The 20,007-nt window shown below is 42.5% G+C and overlaps 3 protein-coding genes across 4 annotated transcripts; all 3 read right to left on the reverse strand.

Annotated features, from left to right (window-relative positions):
* Positions 1–1,984: 1,984 nt before the first annotated feature.
* On the reverse strand, positions 1,985–5,456 carry LOC120658278 (pentatricopeptide repeat-containing protein At1g73710-like). Its single transcript, XM_039936521.1, has one exon. It carries the CDS (start codon positions 5,441–5,443, stop codon positions 2,732–2,734), a length of 2,712 nt encoding a protein of 903 aa, XP_039792455.1. The 5' UTR covers positions 5,444–5,456; the 3' UTR covers positions 1,985–2,731.
* A 1,730-nt stretch (positions 5,457–7,186) lies between these two features.
* LOC120662808 lies at positions 7,187–9,224 on the reverse strand. Its single transcript, XM_039941877.1, has 3 exons — positions 7,642–9,224; positions 7,433–7,555; positions 7,187–7,344 (listed from the first exon to the last, which is right to left on the reverse strand). Exons 1-3 carry the CDS (start codon positions 9,221–9,223, stop codon positions 7,187–7,189), a joined length of 1,863 nt encoding a protein of 620 aa, XP_039797811.1. The 5' UTR covers position 9,224.
* A 3,860-nt stretch (positions 9,225–13,084) lies between these two features.
* Positions 13,085–17,460, reverse strand: LOC120658301 (serine/threonine-protein kinase SRPK-like). 2 transcript variants are annotated; one of them, XR_005668581.1, is made up of 5 exons: positions 16,994–17,431; positions 15,508–16,290; positions 14,976–15,023; positions 13,638–14,891; positions 13,085–13,570 (listed from the first exon to the last, which is right to left on the reverse strand). XR_005668581.1 is itself a non-coding variant. In XM_039936553.1 (4 exons), the coding sequence occupies exons 1-4, from the start codon at positions 17,195–17,197 to the stop codon at positions 13,812–13,814; spliced, it is 2,115 nt and encodes a 704-aa protein (XP_039792487.1). In that variant the 5' UTR covers positions 17,198–17,460; the 3' UTR covers positions 13,094–13,811. The 2 variants fall into 2 exon arrangements, 1 of the variants encoding a protein (XP_039792487.1); XM_039936553.1 differs by having other exon boundaries at positions 13,094–14,891; positions 16,994–17,460.
* Positions 17,461–20,007: the final 2,547 nt, after the last annotated feature.

Below are 20,007 nucleotides of genomic sequence, written 5' to 3' on the forward strand. Positions count from 1 at the left end.
CCTAAGGTCAAAGAACGCAAGTTTTTCCTGATAACAAAAATAGAAGGCAAACACATCAATAAACTTTGCTTTCTCCCTCAAAAGAATTGTATTATTATAGTCTTATATTGAACAGTAGCAGCGTCATGTAACATGTATTACCTTAAGTAGCCGTTTTTTCTTTTTCTTTTTTTCATCTTGTCGGCTCCATAGGAGCAAAAAAGTTTAGACTCAACCTGTTCCTCCTTTCCTGCCCTTACCAAGACGTAATGTGGAAATTATGTTGACCATATCTATTGACAGGTCTCTATCATCATGTACATGAAACATCAAAAACTGAAAAAAAAATACAACCCGAAAAAACAACCACCTGTCAATTGAACCATAGGCAGACCTCTTGAGCTCCCCACAATTTATTGATTTGAAGCAGTTTGGAGGTAGTCTCCTTCTAGTTACAATTCGCCCTCATCTGTCACTATAGATGTTCTAGCTTGGCCAACCTTTCCTTTCTCATAGGAATGGAGAGAGCAGAGCAACCAAGATCAGCACCTCAACCAGCCCTTTACATATTCAAAAAAGCTGATGACGTCCAAAGATAAAGAAAACAACTACAGAATTTAACAAAATTGACTCCTTGTAAGCATGTATATTAAAAGAATGACCCTCGCCAACTAATAATGTTTGGATTCATCATTACGGCATATTGTCATCAGAATTTCATTATGACTGTAACTCCATAGACAAATCAGACAAACAGGTGATCACGGTAGCATCAGATACCAAGAAATTGACCATAAAGGCAGAAAGTAGTATCAGATACCAAGCAGGAAACTGTATTGCCATCACTCAACATATAGTTGTATAAACAAAGCGACGGCTCAGACTCCACTGTTAAGCTCGTTGCCTATGCCTATAATTTTTTTCCCAGTCAATTTGATAATCTAGGTCTGTAAAAAGCAAACAAGCTAGAATATTTACATCAAAATGTTAACCATACAAAAATACAGAAATACAGCAAACAGTAAGGCTTTCGAGATTTTTAAGCACTATCCTGGTTAGTAAGTAGAGATACACACAAATCTTCTATCTGGCTTTTTATATCTTGAAGCAAGCCTGACTCACTTCCGATCAGCAGTCACTTTAGCTTCAGTTTCATCAACATCAACATCAACAAAGCCTTTTAATCCCAAGCAAGTTGGGGTAGGCTAGAGTTGAAACCCAACAAAGACCATTATTCATGGTTCTGGCACGTGAATCGCGGCTTTTCAAGCACTCCTATCCAAGGACAAAACTCTAGGTATACTCCAGTCTTTCAAGTCTCTTCTAATTGTTTCTTTCCATGTCAACTTCGGCCGGCCCCTGCCTCTCCTCATATTACCGTCGTGCTTTAGGATACCACTATGCACTGGTGCCTCTGGCGGTCTCCGTTGGACATGTTCAAACCATCTCAGCCGGTGTTGGATAAGCTTTTCTTCAATTAGTGCTATCCCTAGCCTATCCCGTATATCATCATTTCGAACTCGATCCATCCTTGTATGCCCACAAATCCAACACAACATGCGTATTTCTGCAACACTTAATTCTTGGACGTGCCGCCTTTTTGTAGGCCAACATTCCGCACCATACAACATTGCCGATCTAATCGCCGTTCTATAAAATTTGCCCTTTAAATTCTGAGGTACCTTCTTGTCACAAAGGACACCAGATGCTTGGCGCCACTTCATCCATCCCGCTTTGATTCTATGACTAACATCCTCATCAATGTCTCCATCTCTCTGTAGCATCAATCCCAAATATCGAAAGGTATCCCTCTTGGGCACTACTTGGCCTTCCAAACTAACATCTCCCTCCTCATGAGTGGCGCCGAAGTCACACCTCATATACTCAGTTTTAGTCCTGCTAAGTCTAAAACCTTTGGACTCTAGCGTTTGCCGCCACAACTCCAGCTTCCTATTCACTCCTGCACGGCTTTCATCAACTAACACGACATCATCAGCGAAAAGCATACACCAAAGAATATCACCTTGTATGTCTCTTGTGACCTCATCCATCACTAGGGCAAAAAGATACGGGCTCAAAGCTGATCCTTGATGTAGTCCTATCTTAATCAGAAAGTCATCTGTGTCACCATCACTTGTTCGGACCCTAGTCATTACACTATTGTACATGTCCTTAATGAGGACCACATACTTTATTGGGAGTTTATATCTATACAAAGCCCACCACATCACATTCCGTGGTATCTTGTCATAAGCCTTCTCCAAGTTAATGAAAACCATGTGTAGGTCCTTCTTCTGCTCTCTATACCGCTCCATGACATGTCTTATTAGGAAAATTGCTTCTATGATTGACCTTCCAGGCATGAAACCAAACTGGTTCATAGTGACCCGCGTCATCCCTCTCAAACGATGCTCAATAACTCTCTCCCATAGCTTCATAGTATGGCTCATCAACTTAATTCCCCGGTAGTTGGTGCAGCTTTGAATATCCCCTTTGTTCTTGTAGATCAGCACCAATATACTCCTCCACTCTTCAGGCATCTTGTTCGACCGAAAAATACAGTTAAAAAGTTTTGTTAGCCTAGTTTGGCTAAAACGCCTTGGCGGGCCTTGTTTGGCTAAAACGCCTAGGCGGGCCTAGTTTGGCTAAAACGCCTAGGCGGGCCAAAACTTTAGCTTCAGTTTCAGAAACTAAAAACTAAATCAACATTTCCCTGTTGAAGTATAAGCTGATCCTAAATATTTGGTACATATCATTTCTTGACTAACTGAACTGCAACATTATTCTTTCCACTTCTTATATATGCAACCAGTGCATTATGTGAAGGTATAAGCTCATCAGTTCTGTATTCAAAAAGAGCATTAGTCCTTTGGCCTTCTGATACTCCAGGTTTCCCATAACAAGTAGCCAAATGGATGCAAGTAACTGTATCCGGCTTGAGCCCTAAATCATTCATCTGCATAAACAAACTGAAAGCTTTTTCCACCTTCCCGCAGGAAGCATAGACCTTGAAGCAAACGTTATATGCACATGCATCAATTGTCCGCTCAGGCTTCAATAATTGCTCACAAATCTCTAGTGCAGCAGCATGCATGCCAGCTATGGAGAACAAAAATGCAACAATAGCTTGCTTGGCAGAACTCTTGCCATCATTATATGCTGACTCTAACTGTAAAACTTCTTCTGCTGAAACATGGCTGTTCTGAAGTAAAGAAAAAATCATTCCAAAAGTTGAGGCATCTGGTGGGATGTTAGCCAAAATCATTTCCTGCACTAACTCTGCACAATCTCTAAGGTTGTCCTTGGCCACATAACAAGCGATAACAGCATTGTATGAAGCACAGTCGGATAGTAAGCCTGATTTGTGTAATTCGCATGCAACCTTAACGGACTCACTAAGCAAGCCCATGCCCTTGTAGAGGTATACCATAGTAGTGTATGAAACACCATCTGCATTGCTATTTCTCCTCAGGATATCAAAAATTTCTTTTGCCTCAGTGACCATCCCAAGATTTGCATAAAGGTTTAGCATGGCATTTGAGGCAATAATATCAGGGCCGCCATCCATGTTATTCATCCTTGAATACAAATTCAGTGCTTCCTTCCAGCAATTGTATTTGCTATAGGCTTTAATAAGAGAAGTTAGAACAACCTGGTTTGGAGAGATTCCAGATTCTTCCAACAAATTATTATAGTGCAGTGCTTCTTTAACATTTCCTGTCTCTGCAAACATATCAATCAATAGTCCATAAACGATGATATTAGGCTCAACACCAGAGGACTTCATTTCATTGAGCAGGCCTATGGCCTCTGGTACCAAACAATGGCGGGAATAACTTCTAATGACAGCAGAGTATGTCTCACACTTTGGTTCAAATCCTGCATCTTTCATTTTACCTAATAGTTTCTTAGCTCTCTGTGGAAATCCACCAACAGAAAACATTTGAATCAAGGAATTATATGTGCACTCATCTGGCGAAACACCAGACCCCTCCATGCTCTCAAGCAGAGAAGAAACTCTATCATACTGCTTTGCCCGACCATAAGCCTTTACCATCACATTATACTCAATTATGTCCTTGTTATTCCCATCTCCTCCTCTAGACAAGAAAATATGCTCGGCTTCTTCCCACAGACCCTTTACTGCAAAAGCATCTATCATGGCAGCAAAATTCTTGGATGAAACCCCTTTACCTCTGCAATGCCTCTCAAAGAATGTGATTGCTTCATCAAGAAATCCTAGATCAACATACATCTTCATGACAATAGGCAGGGACTGCTCATTAACAGAACCGCCTGAATTCAGAATCCCTTCAATCACATCTTCTGCTTCACGCACCATCTTCCTCTCACATAGCACCTGCAGCACAATCCTAGAGCTCACAGCATCCACATGTAGCCCTGCCTTCCCAATTTGCCGGTAGTACTTCAGAACTCCATCTAAATCTCCAATTGATGCAAATACAGTCATCATCACATTGTATGTCTTTGTGTCAGGATTGATACCCCTAACTAACATGCTGGCAAACAGAGCCTCCGCCTGTGCCGTGTTGCCAGCAAACCCAAATATGTTGATCAATGTGTTGAATGTATACTTGTCTGGCATAACCCCATGAGCTGGCATATCCAGAAACATGTCCAGCGCGTCCTTCAGCCTCCCAGCCTTCCCATACAGATCAATCAGCGTGTTATAGGTTGCCACAAGCTTCGGCTTCTGAGGACCTTCATCAATGGCTAGTGCACCAGAAGCAAAGTTGCCGTCACAGATGTCAGCAAGCAAGAACTGCATCGGGCAGTCGGAATCAATCGCGATGCCGTCAAGATCAAGGAAGTCAACCTCAAACCTGCCGTCACACCAATTGCGGAAGAGGGCGAGCGCGTCGGCGTAGCGGCCCTGGTCCTTGAGGACGCGAACGAAGGTGTTCATGGAGACCTCGTCGGGCGCGACGCCCTGGGCGCGCATGTGTCGGAGCAGCAGGAGGGCTCCCCGCGCCAACCCGGCCTTGGCGAGCGCGTCGGCGAGGGCCGCGTACGCCGGATTGGAGGGCGGGAGGGCCATCTCGAGCCAGGCGCACCGGAGCTCGGCCCACCGGCGCGCGCGGGCGAGGTGGCGGAGGAGGACGGCGTCGTGGACGGGGTTGGGGGCGTACCCGGGGAGCGCGCGCAGGCGGTCGAAGAGGTCCCGGGCGCGGCGCCAGCAGCTCTGCCGCGAGAGGAGGGAGGTATGCTCCCGCGGGGACATGGCGGATAGGACCTCATCGGAAGGGTGGAGGGCGGAGGTGGCGGGGCTGGAGAAGGAGCTGGCGGGGGTGCTGGAGGAAGAGAGGGAAGGTGGCGGGGGCAGGCGGGGGAGGCGGATACGGGAGGCAGCGGGGGGATGAGGTGGGAAGGGACCGGAGCGGGCGCCGGCGGTCGGTGCCGCGCCGGCTCCGGCGGCCGGCGGGCGGTGGGGAAGGGGAGGCATTGCTTTCTTTTTTTTTTTTTTTTTGACCAGGGAGGCATTGCTTTCGGGGAAAAGAGGCAAGTGACGAGGGGTTTTAAGGCGCGTGGGGACCACTTCTCAGAGTGTGAGATGCGTTGACGAAGGGTTGATTTGCCTGGGCTGGATGGACCAATTTAGGCCCAGGCCTTGATAAACTGATGTCGGAGCAGCCCATTTTCCTGGTCCAGAGTTGCAGAGGGCCCTCGCTCTAAGACCGGCCCACGAGGAAAGTGTGTGCCTACTTTTTTTTTCACAAAAATAAAGACGTTTTCAAAGTTGTTGGATCGGTGTCACCAAATGGTCTCTAGTTTCGACAAAGTTTATTATTGGAAAATACACCAACTTCTACAAACATCAAATCAGTTTCATTACATCAGCCATGAAACCTGTCTTGGTAGTGCTAGTCCATTTATTTAGTATTGCATGTTAATAATATATTTTCCTATAAAGTTGGTTAAATAATGTTAGAAAAGATTGGGTTAAGACAAAACGAAAATACAACCTTGAACAATGACAATACTGAGGAACACCATTGCACAAAAACTCGTAGTTAGGTAAGGAGCAACGGCGAGATGACAGCCTCAGGTAAAACTCGAAATTCTAGGGAAATTGCACAGCAGGTCATAAAACTGACGATCCTAATTCCTGACGATATTCACAAATAAACAAAAAGAAATAAAAAATGCATCTACATACATGCCAAAAGAACCATATCTAGCCATTTTACAGCGAAGTCCTAATGCTAATGTGTTGCATTTTTCTTTTCAGTATAAATCTACACTATACAGATCCAGCACATTGTCTAGTCCGATCCCTTTAACAAATCTCCTGCAAGGAACATCCTCCCTCCCTCCCTCAGATTACTCGGCAAATTTATTGTGATGCTGAAGAAGCTCGACCCGATGGCGATGCCAGTGCCACCATCACTTTTTAAAGAACCAACTGCTGCATTTGTGGAGGATGCATGAAACGATATAGCTGCCAGATTAACCTGTTCGAACAAGTAGCCACAGGTAGTTGCTTAGGTATTTGGCATGACAAGCAAGATGAACTGTGCTGTTGGATCCTAATGTGCCTAGCTAGTATCCCAGCAACGTACCACATGCTACCAGCTGAACTGCTATCATAAACATCAGTTCAGCTGGACCTTATTGATCTACTTAATCATTATCCATCTTTAATACACTTTTATTTGTCTTTTATTGTTCCTGCTAATTCTTATCGCATACTCCCTCCTTCCACTTTTATAAGGTGCACACGCATATTAAGATTCAAACTTTAAAATCTTTGACCAATAATGTGATTATTAATTTTTTATTTTTATAATGCAAACTTTATATGATTGGATTCATAATCAAATACACTTTACCATGACTATAAGTTTATAACTATAAGTGATATAATATATGATAAATGAATAGTCAAAGTGTTATTTGAAAAATCGTAGCATGTTATACTATGCCTTATAAAAGTGGAAGGAGGGAGTAATACATTTGCTCAGGTGCGGCTATTATCATGGTATTTGGCATAGTGCTCACGTTTATATTTACTAATTTATTTTACTGTTCTTGATGTACCTACTATGATATTGAGGCACCTTTTCTTTCGCTACTTATGTTCCTTGTCCACATTAACTTCTCTAATTCATGTAGCGAAAAATCAAACGGGCAAATATATTAGTATGATGCAGGAGAAAAGCTCCTAATTAATAAGATTTACCATTAGTTAGCTGAACCTCATGTCATAGGTTTCTTTCTCTCTGAGTTCGCTTCGCTCCAAAGAACTCAAACTAGGTGCAGCTACCTCACTAGAAGAAGCCTCCATTCTTGTTGGTGAACCCTCTTCTTCGATGCTTGCTTCAGCATCAAGAGTACGAGTATGACCTGCAAGTTTAACTCTCTACTTGAGGAAAAGAATGGCAACATGTTATGACATGATCAGAACTGAATAACTATTGCAGTCTTTAGTTACCATCTTGCAGAACAACTTCGTCAATTACTAAACCAATGGGTGCAGGCTTCTCGCTTCCTGAAGGACTTGAATCATAAACAGGATCAGGAATGTGGGTGTCATCAATTATTACTGCTTCCTTGGCTAGAAGGTAGGAAAACACTTATAAGATGTGGGAGTCATTATACAAATCCCTAGTTGAAAAAAGAGAGATTTCTCTCTAGGGTTACCTGATAGTTCAATGTCATTCACTTCAAAAGGATCATTAGTGGTTTCGGATGATGACGACGTCAACTCAAGATCATTTGAGTGTGGGGACATCTGATGCAAACCATTGCTTGCTATATCTATTTCTTGATGGTGTTGCATAACATGAGGATCATCTAATATTGTATTCAGTGAAAAGCTGAAATCATTCTGTGGTGCTTCTACCCAGTCATTTGTATGTTCACCAGACAGAGATATGTCATCGTCAGAGGAATCGCTAATTAGTACAGGTGGATCTATGTCAAGGGCAAGAGAAACCTCCCTCACATGCCGAGCTATATGTTCATGTTCCACTGCTTGACTAAATGAAGATTGTTGTCCTTGGTTTGAGAAATCTTCCAAAACATCCTTCTGGCTTTCTTGATCGGCAACTGAAGAAGTACTATCCGAGTCTTGAACAGAACTGGCCTTTGAGTTGCTCTTTTCACTAGTTTCTCCTTCAAGAACTAGATTGGTAATTTCTTCATTGGCCATTGTTTCTGTAACGAAGTATGGTTTGAACCGGGAAGGCCGTGCATCTTGCCAGAAGTCACTAAGGAATGGTGCTCCTTCGGTGAAGCTCTCATGCCTCCTTAACAGTGCTCTCCTTTGTAAATGGGATGCTACTGGATTAGGTTCCGCATGGCTTGATTTGGCTCCTCCAGAAGAACTGCTCTCATTTTCTTGCTCGTTTGGTAAATCGAACGGGTTTCCTATTTCCAACAGCGCAGATGGAGCAGAATCTGGGAAGTTATCTTCATTGTAAGGAGCATCAAATGGATTTTTCCTAGGAGCAAATACGGCAGGAATCTGGACATTGAACTTTGATAGCTCGTCAACAGTAGGTAAGGAATCACTGCTACCAAAGTCTATCAAGTTCTTGTCTGAGTGTTTTCTCGCTCGACGCCTAGCAATTAAGGTCTCCAACCTTTGGTTACGCTCAATCTCCAAGCATCCAATTTTCAGAATGTTCTTCTGGTCATCAGCAGTCCATGCCACAACTTTAACATGTCCTTTTCCCTCACGTACCTTCCCACCATTGCCCTGATGATTCTCCATTTCATCTTCAATGCTGCTGTCATTGGAGTCGCCATCTTGAGAGGACTGTGATGAGTTGCTGCCCGACCTAAGATGATGAAATGCATGCAGCATTGGAATCTTATCAGTATCTGAGCCACCTGATTCACTAGATCCTGCTTCAGAAGAAGAAGCTACAACATGAGATCTCTTCCTAATTTTCTTATCTCTGTTTTTATGCTGGGCCACTTTCTCTTCTGATGGAATTTTCGGAAGAGGTATATTCGGACACCGAGCTTTGTCAATTTTTTTGTAGATATGATCCTTTTCAGGATTGTTCGGTTCACCATAAGCAAGGATGATTCCGAGAAAGACACCGGCAATTAGGAAGATTGGTGATGTGGTGACAAGGAGAGTGAACCAGCCGAAGAAGTATTTGTACAATATAAGTAGAAGCACCAGCAAGCAAAGAACCCAGGGATGGTGTTGACAGTATCTGCCCGTAGTCCTTAGCGGGGTCATTTCCTTCAAAATCTTTCTCAAATTCATTGTACAGTTTCGCACATTCTGCATATGTAAAAGAATGAGTTAGTTTCTATGTTAGCATTTGACAACACTTAGAAAGCACAACAAGAAATAATTCTTTCAGGATTATGAATCTCAGCTTTTGCACAATGCACAAGCAAACTAATAGTGATCACACTTTTTATGCCATTACTGCTTCGCACTCACTGAGAATCACGCTTTTATGATATTACTACTTTTATGGTATTATTACTACTGATTTTCCCTACCTAACAACCATTGTAGTTTTTTAGTAGGAAAACAATTGCATTTAACTTTCCAACCCGATTAATCTCCTTGGACGTATGTGTATTTGTATACTTTGGTTTACTGGATCAAGTTTCTGTTTTGAACCAAACCCATTTAAGCCATGGAAACAAAAGGATGGCAGAACTACAGTTCTTCACCGTCTAAAACCTTTACTGTTAGTTTTCCCAAACCATTTCTGATTGTTTAATTTGTTTTAAGATTTTTAGTACTCGGCATGGCACGACCAGTAGCTGGGCACTCAGAATTGGTATTAGGAATTCATTTACAAACATGACAAATCGATTTTAGGGTTGTTTCATGATAGCACATTAACAAAAACAAAGTTGAACGCATGGTGAAAACTGAACAAACATGAATTGGCGTCACGTTATGTGGGGACAACTTTGGGGAAAAAAACATTCGCCAGATCGATGAATCATGATGCCTCTAGCCATCAGGTGCGTAATTGACGTGAAACGGTGCCCTAAAAATCTGGAGAATGTAAACCACCGAGAATAACACAAACACATACGGGGCAAGGTTACGATTCAGGGCGAAATTAATCGAGGCCTTAGAATCGATCGCTAACGGTATAGAAAAAGAAATTGCATTTGCAATAGGAATTTGTACCGGGAAGAGGCCGAGCAGAGTCGAGGCGGATCTGCGCTCCACAGCGGCAGTGCTCGGGAGGTCGCGGCAAGGATGGCGAGAGCGCCTGCAGCGCAGGAGGAGGGAGTGTGCGATAGGAGGATGAGAGGTGCGGCGAGGCGCGGAAAGCGGTAGAGGAGGGGTGATTATGCATTACTGAAGGCGACAAATTGGCCACATGTCATCTGAAGAGTGGAGAGCATGAACACTGCGATCCATAAAGAAGGAAGCAGGTGTGTCAAACATACACGCTTGCAACAATGGATATGAGAGTTCAGTCTAAATAAGGGAGTAGATACAACAATGGATCTGAAGTGTATCAAACATTCGTGCATGCATGCATGCAAGAAAAGGACAAACTAATAACATCATCCCACGTAGAAGAATGTTTGAAAAAAGATCAAGATAAATCTCAAACCGAACATCCAAATAAAATTTAATTGCATCATTTGAGTTCTAATAACATGATCTTTAAAAAAGATCCAACTTGACTATATTGGAATGATATTTATAAATATCTCTAATAATTGATTTCAAATCCAGCGAACAAATATGAAAAAATAGTTATTTTTCTGCTAACAAAAGATTAAACATGATACACAAATAATACTATACCATAGACAAAAATCGAGCATCACACACATTTTATAATATCATATAACAACATGAACAAATTAATCCACAATGGTTAACAATTTTCTTTATTTACAAAACGAACAATTAATATAGCGTTGTGAATCAATTGGTTAACAAAGTGAACAAAATTATTCTTATATGCAAATATGTAGAACAAATACTCAAACATTGTAGGTGAATAATTTAGTCTATAAAGTAATAGATAATGTAGCACCGCGAACAAATCAGTCAGCAAAAATGAACAAAATGACACCCCGCGTGATCAAATAGTTTTGCGTAAGGAACAAAAGCATCAATCATGAATTAATTATTCTTGCAACGAATGAAATATGTGCTCTCGAAACAAATTAGTACATAAAGAAAAAGAAAAAATAAAGAAGGAAACAAGGGAGAAAGAAATGAACAAACAAATTAGTATTCCCAAAAACAAAAGAGCAAAAAATAGAATATAAAAAATAAAAATAAAAAATAGAATTAATGGAAATAAAATGAAAAATAAAGAAATAAAAAATGAAAGGTATGAAAAGAAAATGAGAAGTAAGAGAAGAGGAAAAAATCAACCAAAACAAAATGGAACATGGCCGCATCTTCCTTCTCTCACAGAATGGATGGAGCAGCAGCTGCCTCTACGTCACCCACATGGGAAAACGCAAAGCAATAGCAGCAAAGTGCGGTCGATAACACGTTATTGGCGATAACACATTACTTTGTCACGAGGGCAACGTTCAGTGGATGCCTAACAAAAATAAATTATGGGAAGGAAATGGTTCCTCAAAAAATGGTTGCCACGTGGACTCTGACCAGCTCTGTCACTGTCAACATGGTGGATTCGACCCTATATGTAAAAGTACATCGAGCCTTATGAAAATCAGGTCGATTTAGTTCTTTTTACTCACTTTGTCACGGTTTTAGCATTCAGAATTTATAGATTTTAAGGATGTTTTCAGGCACGAACGGTAAAAAATACGTCTCCCGTCCATTCAATTTAGTTTGATCGCATGTAAATATATTTGGCACGATGCTCATGGTAAAAGAGTATTAGTTGGCGTGCGGACCGAATGGATGAAAGGCAATTTATACCTCTTTAATATATTTGAAAAGTCTAAAACTAGACATATTTTGGTATGGAGGATGCATGCAGAAAGTAAACTCTTTTAGTATTTGTTCAGTTTGAAGGGGATTGGAGGGGGTCCCAACAAGTCCAAATCTCCATCAATCCCTTCCAATTTCTCTCAATTCAGGTCAGGTTAATGAGGGGTGCGTCCCTGGCCGCTGGCCTTTCACAGTCTTCTTCCCATCTATGATGGGATTATTTTACGGCTCTGGTCATCCTAGGCCTGTGGATGGAGGTTGCTCTTCATGTTTTACTCCGACGACTGGCTCGACGGTGGATTTCGGCGATCGGCAGCGATTTCGGTGAATACAGAGGCTCTTAGGGACCATGAAGTTTGACAGGGGCAGATCCGTTGCGTATGCATGTGTGCATGTGTCTGTGTACATGTACATTATCCTTACATCTACACTATCATTACATCTTAATACATACGCGTATTCCTATAAAAAATCCCCTCAATTCCCTTGGTGAAGGGATTAATAGGCTGTTTGGTTGACAGCCACCATCTGCCACCGCCACGGAGCGCGCGCCACAAACTGTGGCAAGCAAAAGCTCCGCCACACTCGCCACGGAAAAGTGCATACAAAAAAGTGTGGCAGTGGCGTGAACCAAACAGCCTGTTGTCTGCTGTGGCTGCCAGCGTGGTGGCGTGGCGAACTGACTGAACCAAACAACCCCTAAGGGACTAGCGTTTTAGTTGGAGAGGTTATGCTCAATGTCAACTGCCACTACGTACACACAATGTTATATAATACGGATATACATGCCACTTACTATTATAATAGTTGTCTCCAAACTGTCTAAAAATGGCACCCGTCGACGATCTTGTTGATGAAGTTTGTTCACTAAAGGAGAAAAAAAATCCAGATTACTCCCTTCAATTATCTTAACCCCTAAACTATTTCTTAATTCGATGTACCCTCTAAATTATGTTATTTTGACCAATTTACCCCTTAATAAATTTATTTTTTTTGTTTATTCATGCACAAGTGAAGTCTTAAGTTAAATTTTTGCAGGATAATATCGGGCGATAATATGTAGGTGCACTCTGCACAACATGTAAACAAAGAAGCTAATAAAATTGGCTTCACAATTTTTGAATCAACGGAGAATAGTTAAGCATATATTTATCATTCTGAAAAGTTGATAATTATTTGACGGCTCACATGCTTGGAATAGGCATATAACAACGTTCCAACTTAGCAAAGTAGTTCAGACATCGCAAAACTCCACGATATGATTGTTCATTACAAAATGAACATTAAAGAATAGTTTTATACAACACCTCGTCCCACTTTTTACAAGCAATCTCAAACTAAGAAACTAAACAAAAATGTCAAGCACTGCTCAGAAAAAATGCCGATCCGTGTCAAAGAACACAGGCCAATCTCTTTTTTGCTGAGAGCAGAATATCAGCAGAAACAAGAGAGTAATGCTGTGTGACTGGTCAGACTATATCATTCCCTTTCCAGTGCATGCACCATAATATGGACAGCATTGTTCTGCAGCTACATTTTTCAGCAAATTCTGCAACTACTTCACACTCACATATGTTCCCAAACAGGCATTCTTAATTACCCACTAAAATGTCCAAAAGAATGCTATAAAATTTTGAGTGTGTCAATCTGTGAGCAATACAATCTGTTCCAGAGTATTTATGGGAAATATGTACCTCCGTGTAAATTCTGTGGGCAAATACAAAACTTTTTACAGTTAGCAGGAATAGAGATATACAAGAGTGCCAGCTGGTACCTGCCAGGTCCTCAATCTTGAGGAAGGTTGGCTCTGGATAAGTAGTTATTATCCTCAGCAATCAAATCAATAGTAGAAATCTAATGCGAAAAAATGTGCCTCTCCACAATGAACATATATCCAAGCCAGTGAAAATAGGTATTTGGTCAGCACTCAGCACTAGCTTGTGATGTGTCACCTGTATCTCCCGATTTGCACTTTACTCATGCTGCTCTCTAACCTCTGTATACTTGCAGCAACCCTACCAATATTTGGTTTTGTGTCGACACTGTTATCTTCGCTGCTGACAGCACTTCCCGTGTTAGTCTGTACATCAGTGCTCTGGGCATCACTGTTTGCAACAATTCCAGTGTTGGATTTTACATTAGCATTGATGACATCATTACTCTTAACACTCTCACTGATTGGTTTTACGTCCACACACTTGGCATCATCAGCAGTGGCAACACTTCTATTGTTGGGTTTCGTATCCGAGTTTCTGGCATCACTTCTAGCAGTGTTTCCAGTATTGCACTTTGCATCAAAATTCTTGATATAAGAATTGACAACACTTCTGATGCTGCGCTTCACATCTCTGTTGACAACACTGGAAGTGGTGGTGTCCACATTACTGCTCTTGTCATCACTGCTGCAGATGCTGCCAGTGTTGGTCTTCGTATCAATGGTTTTGGAATTTCTGTTGGTGATGTTACCCGTATCAAGCTTTACACTAGAGCTTTTGGCATCGCTGTTGGCTATGCTTCCAACGTTGGGCTTTGTATCAGAATTCTTGCCATCTCTGTTAGTGATGGATCCAATGTTCAGATTTACATCAGCATTTTTGGCAAGTCTGTTGGCAATGCTTCCGATATTGGGCTGCACATCAGTATTGGGCTGCACAGCAGTCTTGTCACAACTTCCAGATATGCTCCCTTTTTTGCATGCCGCATCAGTATTTGTACAGTTGCGACTGGTCCCTGTATTTTGGGCCAGATCAATGTTCTTGGCATCATTATTGTTAACAGATCCACAACTTTTATCCTCGTTATATTGAAGCCATGGATGCTTTAGGCACTCTGCAGCTGTCGGCCTCTTCTCTGGTGCAAAGTCAAGTAAAGGGCAAAGAAATTTGGCAAATTCCCGGGCATCAGATTCAGAAATTTTGTATTTGTCAACAAGGATGCGTTCAATAGATGACATTTTCAGCCTTCTTATCCGCTTTAGATCTCCATGGCGGTCAAAATACTCCTTTGATCGTGTTCCCATGGTGGCAATCTGAACTCATTTTAAAAAAATTATACAGGTTAGTTTGGTATTTCAGAAATCAAGGATTGGTACAGAGATGATGTGGCACGTTACCTTTTTTGGCATTTTGCCAAGTAGCTCCATCATTAAAGCCAAGTGATCCTACAATGACAAACCTTCGGTCCTCAGTGAAGCAACTTAAGGTAACCAAGCTAATAATCAACTAAAATTTTCAAGCACTGCAGTTCATATATCAGAACTGCACTTCGGAATATTGTAGATTGATCTAATATTCAAAGTTGAGACCACTAGTAATTTTTAATCACTTGCTTAAAGAAAAACTATTCCCCACATAATTTTTGGGTGCACATATTAGTTGTTGGTGCTGTTCGAGGTAAACAGGAGAATTGTTTTCCCAGCTCCAAATTCTAATGCTAAGCATAGTCATGTTGGCTATGACTAATGTCTGATGTTAGACATGTATACTCGTCTTATGGATGACATTGTGTGCGTCCAAGTCGATGCTTATTTTTTCACAATTTCACTTCATTAAATTGGACAAATCTCTAGTTGGAATGCACTGTAAATTTGAAGCTAACTCGAAGATCAACACAATAGCTAGGCTCATGAGGAATCTGATATGTACCTCATCTTCACTGTATCCATGGCCTTCCTTTGGTGTAAATAGCATTTCTCCAGTTGCGAGCTCGAAAGCAATACACGCAAATGACCACATGTCAACAGAAAACGAGTATCCCGCACCTAGGATGATCTCTGGCGCCCGATACTGCCTTGTCTGAATAAAATCTGTAAATTGCTTGTCAGCCCAACAAGCATTCCCAAAGTCCACAATTTTGCATGTCAGATCAATCCCATCCAAGCTCCTTTCTGAACGCGAAGATTCCACAACTGATTTTCTTTTCTCGGCAAGCTTTGCAAGTACCCTTCTTGCTCTCATCTTTAGTTTCTTCTCGATCGGGTTAAGACCAACTTCTCCGTTATTAGGATTCCCCTCAGGTCTCTCAAGGTTAGGTTTAAGCCCAGAGCGAATGGGGTCCTTTGAGGGATCAATCGCTGAGACAAGAAGAACATTCTCAAGCTTCAAATCCGAATGGATAATGCCAAGCTCACTGTGCAAGTAATCAAGACCTACCAAAATCGACTTGCATATTCGCTTCACCCTATCTAACCCAATACCTTTGTACCGGTTGTACTGTACTAGCTTGAGCAAGCTATCCCCGAGGAACTCAAAGACGAGACAGATGTGTTGCCCGTTCGGTCCCGTGTGCTTGAAGTGATCTATCAGCTGGATGATACATTTGCAATTCGACGGATCCCTCTTTGTGATTTCCGACAGGAACTCGATTTCATGAAGAGCAGCCTGTGCAAACTCGGGCGCACTCTTTTGGATCTTGAGGGCTACGTATTTCTGCAGAAAGAAAAAGAGTACAATGTGTTACAACAAATGTCTAATTCCTTTTGTTCAATTCCATAACTCTTGTCAAAGAGACCACCCTATCCAGAACAATAATTGCAAACATGTTATAGTTAAATGTAATCCATATTTTCAGAAAAGAGAAGCACTAAAAGAGCCCCCCCCCCCCCCCACAGTACTAGCAACCGAATTTTTTTTGTATTGTACTAGAAAATAAATGGAAACTTCAATTGGGCACGATACCGGTCCAGCGTGTAAGACCTGAACCCACCTGATTGCTTGCTCAAGGAAGAGTTTTTCCAAATGGCAGCGGCAAACGGATGAACCAAACTCCCAAAATGGGGAAACAGACAAATTTAATCCCCCTAGTCTAGCGAAACAAAGCCTACAAAAATCCGCCAGCTCGCCCGCCAGCCCTGTCGCAATCACAATCCCATGCCCATTCCCCTCGCATGGGGCCCACGGGCAGCGCGCGCGCGCGCCATCCCCGCGAGGCTGCAGTGGCCCTTGTGATCCGATCAAGCGATCGGTATGTGCAGAGGCTAATCGACGAAGCACGAGATCTAGCCATCTAGGCGGGGAATAGCATTACGAGGCGGAGGGCAGGGGATCGCGGATGCGAAGGCGGGCGATCTTTGGGTCCCCTCGATCGCCGGGGAGGGCGGGAGCTGCCGCGATTTCAGGCGGATCAGGGTACCTGTGATTGGACGTCGAAGGCGAGCCAGACGGTGGAGAAGTTGCCCCACCCGAGCTTCCGCTGGGCGACGTAGCGGCCGGCGGCGAACTGGTCCCCGGGTCGGACGGCGTGGTAGCCTCCCTTGCGGTAGCCGTCGACGCCCTCGTCCTCCTCTTCCTCCTCCACCTCCACATCGTCGCCCGACAGCGACGGCGACAGCGACATCCTCGGTTCCTCCTCCAACGCCCGCGTGTTTCAGGGATTCGGCCCGAGGGGTCGCGCGCGCGCGAGTGCCCGGCGATCCCACCGGCGGCGAGCTCCTCCTTCCTTCCGGGTTAATCGGGCTGCGAATCGCGGGGCAGGTGGTGGTGGTGGTGGGTTTGGTTGGGTCCGGTGGTGGTGGGGGTGTGGGAGGGAAGCGAGGGAGAGGAGGACGCGGGCAGCTTTCCCACGTCGCTCCTCCTATTTTGGATGTATTTGCACGTTCGCCCACGACGACAGCTTCGCCTCGCCACCTCTTCTTGCTCGTCAGCTTCTTCCAAGGAATCGAAGCTAGTTTCCTTTTCCGATTGGATTGAAACCATCAGCAGAGGCTATCATTAGTCGAGCGTCATGATTTGCATTTAGTTACATGAAGCAGTAAGTGCTACATAGCCAAAGTGACGACGATAAGAATTAATGCAAAAAGTTTCTTTGAGTTGGAGCTATGGGTGATTAAAGGTATCTATTTGGGCAATTCATCGTTAATCTGGATTAAACACGAGTTATGTTTAAAAAACTTTATTTAATTCTACAAACTCTAAATCGTGTCTGCATGATTTCATGAATGAATACCGGAAGTTGGTACTGTGCCAAATACACCTAACACATGTAATATACAAACTCGTATGATGGCCCGTGCTGGTTTGTTGTAATTCTATGTTCTCCTAGCTGCGGCTGGTGGCTCGTGCTGTTTTGTTGTGAGAGAAAATTACTGATGGTGGCTGGTAGCTGGTGCTGGTTTGGTGTGAGATAAAAACACTGTTGGCTAACTGGTAGAGCAGCCAGCAGAACAGTGTATGCCCATTGTTTTATAAATAGTTCGAATTTCAAAAGTTTACTCTCTTGAATCTTCAAGTTTGACTGCGCTACTGTATGCCTTCTGTTATATCTAGGATTAAAATTATTCATGGATGGAATATTCATTGGAGAAGAGTGTATCAAAATATCATAGCAAGCTGGAAATTCACAACTGTTTTCCTAAAGAAAAAAAAGCCAAGCTGATCGTAGTTTATCCATAGTGAAATGGAACCATCTGTAAAAATTAGAAAGTTCGGGATGCCATTTGTGAATTGTGATAGACGGGAGGAGTTGTTGCGTCAGAATTCAGGTCACCAGGTTGGTGCCGTGTGCCTTGGCCGCGTCATCCTCCAATGTCTTGGGTTTGGTAGATTCTCTGAAAGCTTTGAACATCGGCAGGGCAGGCACCCCATCATTTGCTGCTGGTACCCATATCACTCACCAACGTTATTCAACCTTACTGTTCCTAGCCCACGTATTTGATTGGCCGAAACATTCTCCCTATTTTCTTTTATGCCCTTCGATTTCAATTAATCAATTTAAGCTTTCAACTAATCAATTTAAGTGGGACATTTGTTCTCTTTCCCCTTTTGGCGAGGATGGCTTGTAAATGCGGCCACATTCTTTTCAGGGCCGTACCGGCAAATTCGAGGGCCCTGTGCGAAACAATGGACTGGGCCCTAGTGGCCTAGTGCAGGATCGTGAATACCAAGCGATAGCAGCCGGCAAGCGTGATAAGCGCAATGTGCTGTGTGAAAGCACAAATGTTAGAAGTCACACGTGTGACTGGCAGTTAAATCATCACAAAAGGTCTAATAACTATTTTTTTGTTCGGGAATAATTTCTTTTATTGCTGGAACAATTGTTATTGTTTGAGCAACAAAATTTTTTTCCAAAAAAAGTTTGTTTTAGCAACAAAGCATTGAGGGGCCTGGTTTATTAGGCCGATTTTAGGTTCAAAATATGGAATCCTGGAGAGGTTGTGGTGCTGTGATAGGTCCACTCGAGATCACACACCTGACCCCGAGTGGCACCCATGTAAAAGAAAGTGATACGCCTACAATGATTTATCTTTTAGGAGCAATTTGGGCCATATTTTGCTACAAATTGGATCAATAATTAACTAAATTAAAGTATTTGCATGACTATATCTAATATTTTGGGGGCCCTTCAAATTCGGAGGCCCTGTGCGGTCGCACGGCCCGCACGTGCTTAGATACGGGCCTGATTCTTTTACTAGAACCTAACGCGCGCGCCCTATCTAAGTTGCATATAGTGTTTATGCCAATATAATTTTTTTTATGGAACAACTGCAGTTCTTTGGCATACTGTCTAAATTTTTTATACGGAACAGTTATGTCTCATTTTACAAAGAATTACTTTACTCTATGAAACACATGTTCAACAGATGGGTATTGCAAAGTTGTGTGAGAACGAATGGCATTCCAAACTAATTTTACCTCTGGTCTTGGCACTCTCACACAGCCAAAAACTCACAACAAACAAAATTTTTTGTAAAACTCTATCAGACAGCCCAAAACACACAGCTAAAGTAAGAAGCAACCTCTAATCTCGGTGCTTTCACACAGCCAAAAACTGACAACAAACAGAAATATGTGAAAAACTCCTTCAAACAGCCAAAAACATACAGGTAAAATAAGAAGCAATATGTTGAGTGCCACATGCTGGACCATAATAATATGAAATATCCCATGCAAATATCTTAATAGCTATAATACTGTTCGCTAAATGGCATCTGCAGCCAGTAGTTTCTCCAAGTCATATATTACATTAGACAATCAGCATTAGTAGCTACCAAACATTTTAGCAGGTAGCTCAGAATACTGATCCAAATAAGAGTGAAGTACTAAGATACTAAAGGAAGGCGGAGATAACACAGCTTGCAATCATGCGATATCCAAAAGGGAGTTCAGTAATGCTGATTGCACGAGCTATAAAATGGCTAAATAGATATC

This window comes from Panicum virgatum, chromosome 2N (genome assembly GCF_016808335.1).
Source record: "Panicum virgatum strain AP13 chromosome 2N, P.virgatum_v5, whole genome shotgun sequence".
NCBI lineage: Eukaryota > Viridiplantae > Streptophyta > Magnoliopsida > Poales > Poaceae > Panicum > Panicum virgatum.

Bases quoted from the DNA above. Each gene is read 5' to 3' on its own strand.
- LOC120658301 (XM_039936553.1), bottom strand. From the start codon at position 17,197: ATGTCGCTGTCGCCGTCGCTGTCGGGCGACGATGTGGAGGTGGAGGAG. The intron at 16,291-16,993 runs GTACCCTGATCC...TTCTTTCTGCAG, and splicing joins CCTTCGACGTCCAATCACAG to AAATACGTAGCCCTCAAGAT. The intron at 14,892-14,975 runs GTAACGTGCCAC...AAATGAGTTCAG, and splicing joins TTGGCAAAATGCCAAAAAAG to ATTGCCACCATGGGAACACG.
- LOC120658278 (XM_039936521.1), bottom strand. From the start codon at position 5,443: ATGCCTCCCCTTCCCCACCGCCCGCCGGCCGCCGGAGCCGGCGCGGCA.
- LOC120662808 (XM_039941877.1), bottom strand. From the start codon at position 9,223: ATGAATTTGAGAAAGATTTTGAAGGAAATGACCCCGCTAAGGACTACG. The intron at 7,556-7,641 runs GTAACCCTAGAG...CCTACCTTCTAG, and splicing joins GAATGACATTGAACTATCAG to CCAAGGAAGCAGTAATAATT. The intron at 7,345-7,432 runs GTAACTAAAGAC...TTAAACTTGCAG, and splicing joins CGAAGTTGTTCTGCAAGATG to GTCATACTCGTACTCTTGAT.